The sequence below is a fragment of the Elephantulus edwardii genome, unplaced genomic scaffold (assembly GCF_000299155.1).
Source record: "Elephantulus edwardii isolate Elephantulus edwardi_28Jun2011 unplaced genomic scaffold, EleEdw1.0 scaffold00195, whole genome shotgun sequence".
Lineage (NCBI taxonomy): Eukaryota > Metazoa > Chordata > Mammalia > Macroscelidea > Macroscelididae > Elephantulus > Elephantulus edwardii.
Genome location: NW_006399945.1, coordinates 2496932 through 2514724, shown reverse-complemented (window position 1 = coordinate 2514724; position 17793 = coordinate 2496932). Strand labels below are relative to the sequence as shown.

General features: G+C 38.3%; 1 protein-coding gene across 2 annotated transcripts in view; it reads right to left on the bottom strand.

Moving 5' to 3' along the window:
• The window catches only part of KAT6A (K(lysine) acetyltransferase 6A), a 180508-nt gene that overhangs the window by 162358 nt on the left and 357 nt on the right, over window positions 1–17793 (bottom strand). Inside the window, exons 2-3 of one of the 2 annotated variants that reach the window (XM_006896993.1) lie at window positions 15801–15892; window positions 14571–15492 (exon numbers count right to left, since the gene is read on the bottom strand). In XM_006896993.1, coding sequence (XP_006897055.1) covers window positions 14571–15170 — 600 coding nt within the window. In that variant the 5' untranslated portion in view covers window positions 15171–15492; window positions 15801–15892. The remainder of the gene's footprint in view (window positions 1–14570; window positions 15493–15800; window positions 15893–17793) is intronic. The other variant, XM_006896992.1, reaches the window with a different exon arrangement.

The following is a 17793-nucleotide window of genomic DNA, read 5'->3' as shown; positions in this document are numbered from 1 at the left end:
TTATAAAACAATATAAAAGACATGGAATAAAAGCACCCAACCATAAAGGATCTAACCACTTTTCTTAAATGTCATGAGTTTGCTGTTTGCCAATGGATGAAACATTCAAATCTCTTCGGCTTTCAGTTTCCCTATTTTTGAAGCAAGAAAATCTTTGAAATCCAAGACTGTTACTATCTCAAAATTCTACAAAACTGAAATCTTCATTATTTTTTCCAAAACACATATCTATATTTTGTAAGCGTAATATAATTCAACTACAAAATATACCTCAATCAACATTACCATTAAGGTTCTTTTTCCCCCTCAGCAGGTTGTTTTGGGGTTTTTTTAAGTGCTGGCAGTTAAAAACTATTTTCCGCACATCTACATGTGAAACCACTGTAACCTCTATGCTTAATTTCAAACCATAACAAGTGCTATACTATGAACTGTTTGTTCGCCTATTCCCTAATGAAGTTAAAAGTAATTCTCTGGACTTGAATTTCAGTTATATACAGTGTTGATAAAAGCCATCTGTTGGGAACTACAACTTTGCTGTCAAAGGGAAAAACCAGAAGGGACAGCCTTCGTTTTTCTGGGAACCAGCTATAGATGAATGAATCCTAATCCTGCCCCAGCTGGGACAAGCAGAAGGGTAAAGTCATTACATATTGGGCTAATTCCTGCTGTTGATACTAGTAAACAATTTTACTTTAATAGAACTCTTTAATACTCTCATATTTGATAAGTCCTTGTTTCTTTAATTTAAGAAAAAAATAGACATCAGTTTGCAATTTCAAAAACTAACTTAAACTTTTTTAAACCATTCTATTTTAACCAGCAGACTTCACAAGCTGGATTCAGTTCTCAGACAAACCAAAAACCAAGTCCAAGAAAGTGTACTTTTCCTCTTTTCTTGAAAATCATTTTAAAAAGTCACAAGGGTGAACCCTAAAGTTACGTAGAGAACTTAGCTTAGTATGTATAAAAACTATTTAACCATTTGTAAAAAATATATCACAAGAATGCAAGATATGCAAAGAGAAATAATCCATAAAAAGTAAGAACCCTACTTTTTGTACAATTTTCCTACAAACCTAAAATACTTCTGAAAAACAATTTTTAAAAAGGTCTAACATTCAGTTCTTTCAATTTCAAAACATAAATAATATCAAGCAGAGGACATTCTTAAAATCCCAAGAAGCCCTTTGCAAAATTAATAATTGTTAACTGTTTTCTTGATATTAAGGGTTAAGTGCAACATAAAAAAAAAATCCACAATATGATCCAAATGATTAGGAAGAACTAAGCAGAAATCAAAGATGAAATGAAATTTAATATATCTGACATTTACTTACAGTCATTGTTCTAGCTGGATTTTTATGAGAAACTGTCATGAAAATCTGTCCTTTTAAAAACTATTAAATAATTATTATACTACGCACTGGGAAAGTCTATAGTCAAGGACCTCTCCAAATTACTAAGGAGCAGTGATATCAATTTGAGGACTAAGGTGTGCCTTATTTAGGTCACTGTCTTCTCAAATACTTGTTATGCAGCTGTGAGATAGACAATGAATATGGATGAATGAAAAATTGATGCCTTTGAATTCTGTGGTGCTGGAAGAGTCTTGAATACCCATTCCATAGACTGCTAAAACAATAGATATGTCTTAGAGAAGGTGCAACCAGACTGTTCCTTGGAGGTAAAGGTAATAAAATTTCATCTCCTATATCTTGTGCATGTTGTTAGGAGAGGCTATTCCTTGGAAAAGGACATCATGCTTCGGAAGGTAGAGAGTCAGCAAGAGAGAGGAAGACCCTCAACCAGTTGGACTGACACAGTAACTGCAGCAATGCGCTCAAGTATGTCAGAGATGTGACAATGGCAGGATAAGACAAGGTTCAAATCTGTTTATAGTGGTGCTATGGGTTTCACCTAATAACAATATTATACCTATAGAACCATGTAGAATTCTTGTAAAATTTATTTAGAAATTACTAGTCAAAATACTAGGAATACTGAAGCACATCACAAAAAACTCCCACTGCCAACAAGTAGATAGCAACTTAGAGTGATTCTATGTGGTAAAGCACATCACCAGTCTTTAATAGGTGTTAGCTACTAATAGGTTTCAATAAGCAAATGCTCACATTCCTTTTGTCTATTGATACAAAGCAAAGGAAAACAGTCAAGATAGGTAATTCCTCCTCTAGATTCTTGAAGCAGTTTATGGTATATGATGTTTTCATTAATTTCTCTCCTTTATTCCATCAATTTATTAGAAGGTAGCCAGAAAAGTGCACTGGTAAGTGGAGTTTTCTAAAAAATCTTAATTGTGTATTCTAGTTAGGTACTAAAGTTTTGATTGTTATGTGCCTCCAAGTCAGAACAAACCTAAAGTTGATCCTCCAGTGGGTTTTCAAAAGCAGTAAATTGCATGGGAGGAGAGTGCCCATTCTTCTACCACAGAACAGCTGATAGATTCAAACTACATGCCTCTGGGATGCAGCACAGCTTCTTAACAATTACTAATCCAGAGGGTTTCCCCAGATGGAGGTAAGCAGTAACTTCAGCTCTACTAATACTTCTGTCTAAGCTAATTCTAAATTTCTGGGATTTTAATAAGGAAAAAAAATCTTCTGAGAAAAAGTTCCTAATCATGGTAAAAATAAAACCATTTCAATGACTTGAAATAATTTTTTCTTTCTAAAGTTTCTTCCAAGGGCCCATGACATTTGATTGCTGTTGTTAGATGCTGTTGAGTATGAGACATCAATGATCCCTTGAATAACAAAATCTGAACTCTATCCTGTGCCATTCACACAATCTCTAACACACGAGCCCATTGCTGCAGTTACTCTGTGAGTCTTCCTGGTTAAGGGTCTTGCTCTCTTTCATCAACCCTCCCCCTTTCCAAGAATGATGTCCCTCTCTGAGGAATAGCACCTCCTATCAACATATGAGATGAAGTTTTATCATCTTTACTTCCAAGAAGCACTCAGGCAGCACTTCCTCCCAGTCATTTGTTTGTTCTTTTGACAGTCAATGGGATATTCAGAACTCTTCTTCAACACCACAGTTCAAAGGTATCAATTCTTCTGTCATCCTTCTTCAATGTCAAGCTCTCAGATACACAGAAATATCTGAAATGGCCAAGGCCTGAATAAGGCATACCTTAGTCCTCAAACTAACATCAATGCTCCTCAATAATTTGCAGGGAGAGAGCTCTGGTGTTCCAGTGGCAAGAAGTTGTGATGCAATTGCAAAAGTGCATAGTTAAAATCCACCAGATGCTCCACTGGAGAAGGAAGGGCAATCTCCTATGCCAGCTGGATCTGACTCAACAATATGGAGGGGTCCCTAACTACAGATGTAATACATCTCTGGGAACATCTGGAGTTAGCACTCAATATTAGTAACAAAAGTGAAAAAAAAAAAATTTAAAACATATAACTTGAATTTAATAATTAAAAACTTGATCTCACTTATTCACTCATTGCTGTTGAATTAAAACCCACTCACTGACCCTCGGGTAGGTTTCTGGAGGCTATAAATTGCACAAGATGAGAGTGTCTACTTTCTCACAGAGCACCTGGTGAATTTGAACCAGAGGTTTGCAGCTTTTGAGTTAGCAAGGCTCCTTCTTATGTAGTACACACCACCAGACCTCCCTTAATAACTTTACAAATTCTGTTCATGTCACTGTGTCCATGCCATGATTGTGAAAAATTATCCTACCACAACTAATTTTCTCTTGAATAATCATTCTACAGTTGAAGACTGATACAGATAGCATTATCCTCTAGTTTCTCCTCCACAAATTAAAATTTGCAAGTAAAATATACTCTAAAAAGTATATATGCACACTTTATATACGCTACATAACAACAATAAATATATATTTTTTTTTCATATGCATTAAAACATACACTTTTTGCTGCTAGGTGTGGCATCAGTTCTGACTCACAGTGACCCCACAAACACATAACAAAACACTGCCATTTTCTTTACCAGACTGACAATCACTGCTCTCTTAAAGCTCACAGTTGTTGCTACTATGTCACTCTATCTCATTGACTGTCTTCCTTTTTGCTCACTGAGCACTTACTTTACCAAGCAACTCCAAGGACTAGTTCCTCCTGATAACATGCTCAAGTTATGTAGCATGAAATCCCATCATCCTTGCTTCTAAGGAGCATTCTGGCTGTACTTCTTCAAAGACAAATTTATTCCTTCTCTGGCAGTCCATTCAACGTTCTTCGTCAACATCATAACTCAAAGGCATCAGGTCTTCTTCAGTTTTACTTACTAAAAGACTAGGTTTTGCACACACATTAGAAAATTTAGAATATAATAGTTTAGTTCTGATGCACGTTAGTCCTCAAAGTAATATTTTTGGTTTCGAATGCTGGTGGCACAGTCTATAGCAAACTGCTACTCTAATCCACAGACTGTGCAACTCTTGTAGTTTAAATCCACTAGTCATTCAGAGAAATAAAGATGGGCAGTCTCCTTCCACTCCAACTCACAGCCTCAAAACCCCCACCACCACCTCTTAGGGAGGGTTACTATGACTCAGAAGTTATCTTTCATATGTCCAAGTCAAAATATTTGGTATCTTGAACAACTGTTTCTATGGTCATTGCTTGTGGATCCAAATAAATTCCTCGACAACTTCGATTTTATCACTGTTTATCATGATGCTGTTCACTTGTCCAGTTGTGAAGATTTTGGTTTAATATTCAGGAGTTAATCCATAGTGAGGTTGTAGTCTCTAATCTTCATCAGTAAGAGCTTCAAGACTTCTTCACTTCCAGCAAGCTAGACTGCATCATCTACATATAAAGGGCTATCTTCTCCAACCTTGAAGCTGACTGATTTCTTCAGCTTCTGAGATTAAAAATCAGAAAGCAAACTGAATAGATATGTAAAAGTTTACAAACCTGATACACATTTTTTCAGATTTTCTTTTTTTTTTATTTTTTCAGATTTTCAACCATGCAATTATACATGCTTGTATGTTTCTCATAAAGGAATCTTAATATACTCATTAAATTGATAGTTTTTCTCCCTCGTTTACTATATTTTCTTTCTCAAGTTTTTTGTTGCATCTTTGCTCTAAAGTTTTGCTGTTGTTTTAAGCATATCATCATTCTCCAAAGAAGTAAATACATCTTTGAATCTAACACCATAGATAACTACCATTCACTGCTTTTTTTACGAAGTTTCACCACAAAAGACCACCTGAAATAAAAATTTATAAGCAAAGTTCTTTAACTATTGTTGTTGTTAAGTGCCATCGAGTCACCTGCAACTTATAGCAACTTTATGTACAATAGCCCTAAACCCTGCTCTATCCTGTGCCAATTTCACTGTCTCTGAAACACCTACTCCATTACCCCAGACACTAACTCAGTCCACCTCATAGAGGGTCTTTCTTTCCTGCGCTGTCCCTCCACCCTCCCAAGTATGATGTCCTTCTCCAAGGTATGGCTTCTCCCTGCAACATGTCCAAAGTATATCAGAAGAATAACATATAAAATGTTAAACAAGGTTACTATAGACACTACTTTAAAAATGTTAAATTAAAACTACTAAGGAGGGGATGCATAATTCTTTTTTTTAAAAAAAGTACAGACATTGTTGTTTATACTACTGAGTTGGAACCAACCCAGAGCTGGCCCTCCAGTGGATTTTCAGAGACAGTAAATAGCACAGGAGGAGATTGTTCATCCTTCTTTCACAGAGTAGCTGGTGGAGTCAAACCACCTGTCTCTGGGATTATAGCATAAGTTCTTAACACTAGGTCACTTTAGCTCCTTAGTTATCCCTTTTGACCCTTGTTGTTGTTGTTGTTAGGAGCCGTCAAGTCACAGACAACTCACAGTGACCCTATGAATGAAAGACCTGAGCACTGTTCATAGAGTTTCTGGAGGCAAGCCATTTCAGAAGTGGATGCCACTCCTGCTTGACCCCTAGACAACTTTAAAATCAGATCTAATCAACTTTGTAAACTCACAACACCAGAAATTTAAGTTCCTGTCAAAGACCCATGTACATTATGAATTTAAAATATCAATTCCAGTTTTAAAAAAGAATGTGAATCCAGTAAGAGTTTACTATTTGGAGACCTAACTTTTGTTGCTGTTGTTGTGTACCATCGAGGTAGAACTAACCAATAGCCAACCCTACAGTGGGTTTCAGAGACAGTTAATTGCACAAGAGGAGATTGTCCAACCTTCTCCTTCAGTGCAGCTGGTGGTTTCGAACTGCACAGCTTCAGGACTGCATCACAGCACTTTGCCAGTAGGCCATCAGTGCTCCCTTAACTTTTATTAGAAGTGGTCTCCAAACCTCTGATACAAAGCTATATAAATTTATTACTGATCTTTTGTCTCCAATCTACCCATCAGGAAAGTAACCCAAATAATATTAACTTTATGCTAATTATTACACCTTTCCAGCTGAATGCTTCAGTAAATTAAAATTCTATTCCAAAATAATACTCCACAAGATAACAACACTTAAATGATTTCATAGATTACCAAAAAAGAGTATATTTTTAAAAGCTCATTACTGTTGAGCTGTAACTGACTTATGGCTGACACTCAACTGACATTCAAGGCTATAAATCACACAAGAAGAGACTGCCCAGAACTTGAACCACCAGAGAGTCTCAACCTTTGGGGGTTAGCAGTGCAATTCCCACCTAAGCTTCCTATATATTCAAGCAAATTACTTTTTTAATACTTATTTTACCTTTAAAGTCAATACATTATGTAATATGAATTCAAAAGATTAAAATCAAAGTGAAAATTAGTTCTGACAAGTAAAGAGGTTGTTCTAAGATTTAGTGTCTAAAGACAGTATTTTGACCAATCAATCTTAGAGAATAAACAGACATGAGAATGGAGGGAGTGAGAAGGGGAGGAAAAGAAAACTTTAGCATAAATAAACAAATAAAAATGTAAAAGAAAATTTCAACACCTAAACAACAAAATAAAAAAATAATGAAAATAGTATTTTTAAAGGACCGTCACAAACTCAAAAATAATTAGCCTCTAATATCTGTCTGTCAGTTTGTCCTCCTGTGGTGGCTTGTGTTGCAGTAATGCTGGAAACTATGCAACCAGTATGTCAAACACCAGCAGGGTCACTCACAACAGACAGGTTACAGAAGAGCTTAAGGTTAGGATCTGCATGAGGGACAGTGTTAGAAACAGCCTTCGGGACAAGATAGGGTTAGGGACCTGAGGGGTTTAGTTGTAAGGAGCTGCACTATCAATCCAAAGGCATGCAGGTCAAATCCACCAGCTCCTCTGTGGGGTAAAAAAATCAACAATCCTCATCCCATGCAATTTACTGCCTTCGGAAACCTGCAGAGGGTCAGCTATGAGTAAATTCCAACTTGATGGTACCTAACAACAATATTATATAAAAGAAGATACATTATTTTATCATTTGCCATCTATTCTGTTCAAGTATATTTTCATGTATTTATTTGCCTTTTGAACTTCCTTTACTCTTATTAGCTCTTCAAAAACTTTCCCCATTTAATATGGACTACCTTGTCTCTTCTAATTAGTTTAAACAGTTCTTTGTAAATTAATTGTATTTCTTCTTTCTAAAAATAAATAAATAATTAGCTAAGTTAGATTCTCAGTGCCTAACAATTACAAGGGGTGGAAACAGTCAATATACTGGTTTTTTTAAAAACATTTTTTCACATCTCCACACTATCTGTCCTAACTGCCCCACCGCCATGAGAGAGTCTAATCCTAATGGCAAGCTCATGATTATCATTCAAGTATTTGCTGGATGAGTAATAAATGGAGTAAGTGAATTATCTTACAATATTATAAAATTTTAAGAAAAATAATTTTGCAAGGAGAAAATTGTACTTTAAGCACTTACGTATTATGCTATCGCCCTATCTCATGATTTAAAGAAGAGAGACATTTTTGTCTCAAGTGCAGCATGCTATCATAGTCTTACAATTAATTCCCAAACTGCAAATCAGGAATCTTTAATGACAAATTAAACTAATGAACACCAAACTATCTTAAAGACATAAAGCCAAGTGGAATGTGGACGAAAACATTTCTCCTTTTTTATAAAATTCAGGTGTAGAAACTAGATTATTTACAGTCCATGGTTATATTATCATTGTAAACATTATTACTAGTCCAGAGTGAGTTTTAGAATTCATTCCATGGTAGGAAGGAAAAAGGAGATCCGGTCAAAAGTGGAGGTGAGAGTGGGAGAAACTGTATCCTTCAGAGAATGCACTACAACATTAACACAAAGAATGTTCACAGTTCTGCACAATTCTGTACACAATGATACACACTTCGCGTAACTCTCAAAAGATACTGGGTATAATGGTTATGAAGACTGTGGAACCAAAACAGCCCATTTTAAATCCAAGCTCTGCCACCTATTGTGTGTCTTGGGTAAATGACTGGAACATTTTGAGACCTGTTTCTTAATCCATAAAGTAAAAGTCTTTTTTTTTTCTATTTGAAAAGGTTTAATTGACTAAGGTTATGATTTTTAATGAAAGTATTTACAAATTTGACACTGTATAATAATAAAAGCACAGGAATATAATTTAGTAGTACAAGGGTGACCAAAATATTTTTTAAATTAATTTTAATGAAAGTTTGCAGATTTAGGGTTTCCATTCATTCATTGTTGCACTTTTCTTCCTGCCCACCCTCTTCCCCCTAATTCGCTCTTCTCTCTGAAAAGCAAGAGAGAAATTCTTTCATTGTTATACAATCCCTCCCCCCAAGTCCTCTCCACTGTGCAGCATTCTCCTGTCATGACAATAATACCTAACAATACCTAATCATACCCTTTAAACAGTTCTCTCCCTCATCTGTTTCAATGCAGTATACATAATTTATCCCATCTTTCTCAGTCTTCCCTCAACCTCAATGTCAGTCCTGTTTTACAACAGTGGCACTATGCAATATTTGTCCTTTTGCGACTACGATATTTCACTCATCATAATGTCCTCCAGGGTCATCCATTTTGTATATTTCATTAGTTCCTTATTTTTTCAATACCGCATAGTACTCTATTGTGTGAAAATACCAGAGCATCTTTATCCATTCGCTTGTTGATGGGCACTTAGGTTGTTTCCAACTCTTTTGCTATTGTGAAGAAAGCCACAATAAACATTGGTGTGCATATGTCTGCTTGAGTGGTGATTATGGTTTCTTTAGGGTATATTTCCAGTAGTGGAATTGCTGGGTCAAATGGTATTTCTATTTGCAACTTTTTGAGAAAGAGCCATACAGCCTTCCACTGTCGCTGTACCGTTTTACACTCCCACCAACAGTGAATAAGAGTTCCAGTTTCTCCACAACCTCCCCAGCATTTGCTGTTTGCTGTTCTGTTAAATTTTGCTATTCTTACTGGGGTGAGATGATATCTCATAGTTGTTTTGATTTGCATCTCAGAGGTAGGGATTTTGAACATTTCTTCATGTGCTTGTTAGCCATCTAAATGTCTTCTCTGTTCATATCCTGTGCCAAATTTTCAATTGAGTTATTTATCTTTATCTTGTTGTGGTGCTCGAGTATTTTATAAATTCTTGTATAAGTCCCTTGTCTGACATGTCGTTACCAAATATTTTTTCTCCATCTGTGGCTTCCCTTTTTACCCTGTTCGAAAAGTTTTTGGATGTGCATAGGGATTTGATTCTTAGAAGGTCCCATTCATCTATTTTATCCTCTCCTGGTTGTAGATAAAGTAAAAGTATTTGTTGTTGTTGTTGTTGTTATGTGCCATCAAGTCGTTTGCAACTCATAGTGACCCTATGTACAACAGCCCTAAACCCTGCTCTATCCTGTGCCAATCACATTGCCTCTGATACACCTATCCTGATTACCCCAGTCACTGAATCAATCCACCTCATAGAGGGTCTTCCCCTGCTGCGCTGTCCCTCTACTCTACCCAGCATGATGTCCCTCTCTAAAGACCTGTCTCTCCTTACAACATTTCCAAAGTATGTCAGACAAAGCCCCAGAATCCTTGCCTCCAAGGAGCAGCCTGGTTTAACCCTCTCTAGGATGAATCTGTTTGTTTTCTTGGCATTACATTATGGAATTTTTACAAGAATTAAATAGGTGAAAAAATATATATAGCATTAAAGTTAACACTTGGCACACAGTGAACACATGTTAAATAAATAAAATACATAAATAAATAAATACTCCAACACAGCCCTTTAAATCACTCATTTTCCTTATAATATACAGAAATCTTTTTAGTCATAGAATTCCAGAGTTTCCTTATCAGTGTGAAAAATACCCATAGTTCAAATATCTTCAGAAAAAGTCATCTGGAAATCTCTATGTAGCTAACCTCCCAGAAAAGAATAAAAATCACTCTGCAGCACAGTTCTATAGCTCCTTACAAAGATTAACACTACAAATTTTACAAGTTAGAACTGACTTAGGAAAGTATAGGGAAACTGGCTGGCTCACAGTACGTACTCAATAACTATATGCCGAATCAACTGATGCCTCAGAGTGAACTAGTTCTGCCAACACATTCCTTTCTCTATCACTGTCAAATATAAACTGGGGGAACTGGGGGGGGGGGGCAGGGAGCAGGAATATCTAAACTCATAGGCGCAAACAAATTAAGTCTTTATAGGAACTGACTGAGTAGCTAGAAAAGGAGGAAAGAAAGCATATAAACTATGATAAAAGTTGCTATTAGGGGCTGTCAAGTTGATGATGACTCACAAGCAAGCCTATCAATAACCAATCTGAACCTTGTCCTGTCTAGTGTCATCCTCATCATCTCCGATATACTTGAACTCAAAGATAATCACTGTGTCAATCCATCTTGTTATGGATCTTCCTGTCTTTTGCTGATCCTCCACCTTTCAAAGCATGTCTTTTTTCAGGGATTTTGAAGCTTCATCTCACATACTTTGATCATGATGCCAGGAGGGAACAGTCCTTGGAGAAGGACATCATGCTTGGAAGGGTGGAGGGACAGTGCACAGGAGATGAAGACTCTGTGAATGAGATGCACTGACTGAGTGACTGGGGTCATGGGGGTAGGTTTGTCAGAGACAGTGAGACTGGCTCAGGACAGGACAGGGTTCAGAGCTATTGTACTACATAGGGTCACTATGAGTCACAGGCAACTCAACAGCACATCATAACAACATCCCCAAAGTAAGTGAGATCAAATTAAATCATTCTGCTTTAATCAAAAGGAATAATTTCTCATTCTACACTTCTACTTTATCATGATTCTTGAAGACTTAAGTCTTTTCTATCTTCAGAAAAAGTCACTCAGGGAAACTTACCACTTAAAATAAAACTGATTAAAACAAAGACTTCACCACATTTCTGTCAAGAGGAGATTAACTATCTTTCTCCTAAGATAAATTTGAACTGCCAACCTTTGGGTTCAAAGTACAACTCTATACCCCACTAGACCACCAGAGGGCTCATCAATTCTAATTTTATACATGTTATAAAAAATGTTTTCAAATGAGATCTGTACACAGACAAATAATTATACTCAAAGAAACTCAACTTCCCCAAGTATCTCCTTGAAATTAAGTCATCTCTGTTGAAGAGCACATAGTAATACTACATACTTAAAATGTATGGGTAGTTCTCTACTGAATTATGTTTCTTTCATGCAAAGGTCAATGTCCTCACACAACTGCAAAATACAGACGGTTGGTCTAGATGATTATTAAAGTCCCTTTCAAAAGTAAAATCCTACAACTCCAATATTGGAATTTATCCTAAGATGTACTATTGTTGGGGTTGTTGACCCATAGCTGATCCACCAGTTGGTTTTCAGAGGCAGTTAATGACAGGAGAGAAGACTGTCCATCCTTCTCCCACAGAGCAACTGGTGGCCTCAAACTGTGTGCCTTCAGGTTTGCAGCGCAGCTTCCTGCCACGAGGCCACCAGAACTCCCTACACTGTACTAGACAATCTTTTAAAAAGATGCACAATTGACAGTTTACTTATGGCCAATATGTTTTGGGGGGGGTTTGGGGGGTAGCTTTTTTTTTACTTTTTTATTTTACCTTTTTTCCCATTTATTAATTTTAATAAACATTTACAGAGATTTTGGATTTCCATTCATTCATTGCTGCACTTTTCTCCCTGCCCATGGCCAATATGTTTTTTAAAAACCCAAAACATCTAATATAAGAAGAAAAACTCTCAATAACTCCAGGGCATTCCAACAAGAACTTATAATACTCAATTCACAAGTATGGCATTGAATTTGTTCAAAAATAAACTCCTGTTGTTTTCAAGCAGTTAGCCTATTAGACCATGTGATAATACTTGTAGGAATCAATTGTTATATATTATTTCATTTCAGTCACACATGATCAAGCTGTTTTTAAAAATGAAAGTTCATACAGCAATAAAGTAAAGATCAATTTCGTTGTCTGCCCATTTCAAACTTTAATTACTAGAGTTTTAATGCACAAATGATGTAAAATCATTTCATGAAGAGGCTTCTCTATCATTTCAAGACTATCAAAATCATTAAAGGGTGACATCAGTAAAAATGTTTCTATTACAAAGGAAATTTATTTATTTCAAATTTTACAGAGAAAATTGAATTTTAAAATAGATCTCTGAACATTACATCAAAGAAATTATTGCCAATTTTCAATTGTTATTTAACACAAAATCTACAAGTAGTCATTTATGGGCTATCAACAACAGCAGCAATAAATTTAGCACACATCTCAAATACAGTCTTCTCATCCTAGTAACTTCCACAGTCTTAAGAAAAAGAAAAACCTACTTTTACTAACATGTACTAGCCCAAAATTAAAACCACCGTCATCAAGATGATTCCAACTTACAGAGACCTACAGCAGAGTAGTACTACTGTAAACCTTTACTGAAGTAGATGGATGTCTTTCCCAGGCAGATTCAAACTGCCACCTTCTTGGTTAGCTCTCTATAACTTTATCTATGCACTACACCATCAGGGTTCACTCAATGTGCTTGGTAATTTTAAAGTACTTCCGCTGGACACAAAATTTACAATTCAAAGCACTTAAATTTAGAAATAAGACATGAAGACAATGTGGAAAGTAGTCACTAACAAAAATCTCATCTCAGGGAGCTCTGGTAACCTAGTGGCAAGAAGCTGCACTGCAATTCCAGGGGTAAGTGGTTTGAATCCACCAGATGCTCTGCTGGCAAAGGAGAGGCAATCTCCTCCTGAACCAGTCAGATCTGATTTAACAAAGTTTTTGTTAAGTGCCATCGAGTTATGGGCGACTCGTAGTGACCCTATGAATGAAAGTCCTCAACACTTGTATAACTTTCATCCTTTCTCCAGGTTCATAGGGTTTCCGGAGGCAAGCTATTTATGGAAGTGGATGCCACTCCTGCCTCCAAGCCTGTTTTAATTGGGGAGCTCCACCAAACACTGTCCACCATGGGTAACCATTATCACATTTGATACATCACACAAAAATTTTTAAAAAAAAGGTTTCATCTCAAAAATCTAATCAAAGACCAGAATTTACTGTTAAGACATAGTTTCATTCAAATCCACAAATATCATGAAGGTATGCTACCTGTGCATCCTAACTTCCCGCTCTCCAGAATTCACTCATACAAGATTGCCATGTATTCCTAACCCAAAAACTACAGAGGTTACAAACTAACATTTATTTAGAAGGTCATATCCAAATCTAGTGCACATACAGAAATAAGAATGGCTAACTTCACCTGGTGATTACTACTGGCCATGAAAATCAGTCTTATTCTAATGATTTCAAGATCTAATAGTCACCTGCAACAAAATGGGGGAGGGAAACCCAACAGAGTCCATTTCAGAGTCAACTATTCGTTTCTAATTCAAGCCTCTCAGGTGGAGGGTTAGCAAAGAGGAGGAGGAAGACCCTCAGTGAGATGGAATGATGCAGTGACTATGTAAATAGGCAAAGGGAGTAAGTGTGTTGGAGTGATGAGGATGGAATAGGACAGGACAGAGTTCAGATCTGTTGTTCACCAAGTCACTATTCTCAACTCAACAGCACCTAATAATATGTGGCTGCTCATAACTTCCAAAACTCAGATACACTAAAACCTTTACTTGAGTTTTAATGTAGTTGTTCCTTTCTAGGAAGCTCTGGTAGCACAGTCCCTGGAGAATTGTGCTGCTACCCCAAAAGCTGCATTTTTCTGGCATTTTGAAGCCAAAAGCAGTCTAATCCCAAGTGATTTACTGTCTTGGGAATCCAAAGAAAGTCAGCTAGACTTTTAGTAAGACCCAACCAGGGAGCAGTAACAGAGAGAGGGAGAGATGCCCCTTTCAAATTCTAATCTAAAAATGTTCTTTTCACCTTTAAACCTGAGATATGACGTATTTCAAGGCATCAGAAACACTCATCTCTTGCATTTTCACATCTAGAACCACCAATACAAAGTCAGCACTGTTTGTTCCATAAAAGTGCCCAAACATAAAACGTGATGAAATATAACTGCCCAGGAACATGAACTTGAAGCATCCTATGTATCATCAGCTCTATAAACTGTGATGTAGACACCATTCTTACCTTATCTTTCTCATGTGGAAGGAGTGACACTGGAGGTAAACAAGAAAGAGATTCACAACTCTCTTTCCCATCCACATTGGCTGCTTTAGTGTTGAGCCGATAAAGAGGTCCATCTTTAAGGAGTCTGCCATGGCCAATGGCACGCTTGATAGCCAAACGTAACTGCTGGTGAAAGCCAGAGGCAGCACTGCCTCCAAATAACGCAGACACATCCTTCTGACCTTTCAAAAACCGTTCAATGCTTTTCAAAGTTGAGCCACCCGATTCCGCCAAGCCCTCAACTGCGCGTTTAATCAGTTTGTTCCAATCCACATTTTGTTTATTATCCAATTTTCCATGGTTTCGAGGTTTAGGAAGTGCTATTCGTCCAGGATTATCTGGATCTTTATAGGAATTGAGTCCTTTATTAGAGACTTTTAAAATTGTTCCATCTTTAACACTCAACTCCAATTGTTCTAAAACGGTTTTACGATCCAAGCCATGGGATGATGATACCGCATTGCATATCCTTTCCTCTGAAGGACGCTGTTTCTGCTTCTTCACTTTTTTGATGGCCTCTAAAATCCACTCCGTGTACAGCGGGTTAGCGAGTTTTACCATGGTGAAGGATTCTGTATATCCATAGAGTCGTTATCCCTTATCCTGATGCTGAGTAAATTTCACACCATGGAAAACAAGATTCTCGGAGCCTGGGAACCAGTTAACCATAGCATACAAGTTTTCTGGCCTGAGTCTTTCCTCTTTCCACAAAATAGAATGCTTCCTGGTTTTACTGTAGAAACCAAAACAACCTGTTCTTTGAAATGTCTTTACACTTCCCAATATACTTCTTTTTAGCACCACACGTGGGTCTCTTCAAAAGTTGTAAGAACTGTATCTCGTTCCCAGCTTCACATTTAAAAAAAAAACATGCATCTTACACCTGAAATACAATTAAAACAAGGTCAGTTTTCCATCAAGTGGCACTGAAAATAAATTATATCTAAAATTCTACTCTCTTAAACAAAGTAAATAACAAATGTTAACTGTGCACCTATAGAAGTTTCAGGTGTTTCTACCAACAACCTAAAACAAAAAAGTATGTAAGTCATTGAGGGGGAAAGAAAAAAGAAAACTGAAAAAGCCAAAGATGAGTAATTAGTAAACAAGAAGAAAAGTTCTAGAAATGACCTTAGACTATAATTTAACAGAAGGATGCTGGTTATTCTGTACTTAGCAAACTCTGCTCACCAGTCTATGAACTGCAACTCCTCCTTGACATCTTTCCCCAAGAAGTTAACTATTCAGCACTGCAACAAGTAACTGGATTAGTAGAAAGAATCCTGCAATGAAAGGAACAGTAAACCTATGCAAAATTAACTATTTCTTGTTAAAAAGAAACAAATGTAATTTATACAACCAGAGCTCATGTTTTAAGTACAATGTTACTTCAGACATTCCAAATGGAAACAAAAACAGCACTGAGAACACCCCAGTGTGAAATAGTGCTTAAAATTTTTTACAATAATCAAATTTCTATTAAGTACCTACTTCTAGTTTCTCCTAATGCAAACTAAGATCCCAACTCCATACAGTGAAAGGAGTTATAACTTGTAAATGGTTGGCAAACAATCTACAGAAAAACTAGACATCACAAAGACCCAGGGATCCTGGAGTCAAGTTCACATATTACTCCTATTAGTATCAAATTAACACTACAGAAAAGAGGCATGTTAGTTGTTGGTGAATCTAAAGAGGAGTCCAATATCATAAAGAGATCAAGATTGCCAGACTGGTGTCCTGCATTATAAACAACTGCTTCTCTAAGATCAAAATGAATATTCTTTCACAAAACAAGAACCTGACAGGTACAAATTGGAGGTGGGGGAGGAATACCACCAAGATAACAAATTGTATATCTAATTTCTTTGCCTCAAAAAATAAAAGAATGTAACTTTAGTTGTGGGTGTTTTTTAAAAATAACTGCTAAAAAAGAAAAAACAACTGCTGCTCTTCACTCTCACGGTACACCTACAATATACACAAGAGTAGCGACAAAAAATTGCTTCCATAGAAAGTTTTCTTAAGAATGACATTAAAATGCAAAGGAGAACGCAAAGGCAGTAGGAAAAAGAAACAGTGCTGCAAACTCAGACAGAAAAGACCGAAGCAAACGCTCAAATCTGAACCGAGATTTATTTTCAAAGTAGCTGACTAAAAAGGAAATCCCCGGAGAGACCTATGCCTCATTTTGGTGAGGGTCTCCAGGGGCCAGAAATGACAGTAATAATCCAAGAAAGTTCATTGTGCAGACATTCACGCGACCCTAAATGAGAAGCTGCAGCCAGAGTTTACGAAGCTGGGAGCGTTCTCATTGATTAAGCTCGCAGGTAAGAAGAATGAATGACAGTTCGTCAGAGGCTCCCCTGCCGGCCGCGACGTCCAGGTCTTCAGAAAATAAACACGGCTGCAGCCTGCATGGCGTAACTCCCTGAACGTACACACGCGGCCAGAGCGATAAATAGCCGGCTTGCTTCCTTCCGACTCCTGCCCCGTCCCCGGTCCCCACCCCTACAGTCAGCTCTCTTCGCGCTCTCTTTTTAAAGAGCAAGAAACTTTCCAAACTTCCCCAGCCCGGCAGCTGCCAGTGGAGCGCTCCGCCGTTCCCACACGGGAGAGCAGAACTCGAGGAACAAGTTAACAATGAAATCACGTGCAAGAGTTGCGAGCGCTCGGGCTGCGGGGCCCGGCTGCTCCGCACGCTCGGCTCGGCTCGGCCGGGGCAGCGGAGGCGCGCGGGGCGGGCAGGCGGCGCCCAGAGCCTGACAGGTCCGCCAGCCCGTCCCGGCCGGCCCGAGCTTGACAGGCAGCCCGCCACCTCCCGTCCCGGCGCGGGGCTGACAGCCCGACAGACACAACACCACACGTGCTGCCTCCTCCGCACCACAACACCCGCCAGCCTGTCACCCCCACTGGCCGCCTCAGCCCCTCTCAGGGCTCCGCGCCCCCGGCCCCAGCCCAGCGCCGAGCGCGCCCGCCAGCGCCTACCAGAGGGGCAGGGTCGGCGCCGGCCAGCGACCGGTCGCAGGTGGTGCCGGGGGCGGTGGGCGCGTCCCCAGGGGAGAGCGGGCTCCCCGACAAGCCCAGCCCGAGGCTCCGCGGCCTGGGCCGTTCACCGCCCGCCCACCCGCCGGCTCTCCGAGGGAGCTGGGCCCGGCCGGCGGGCGGCAGGAGCTTCGGACCC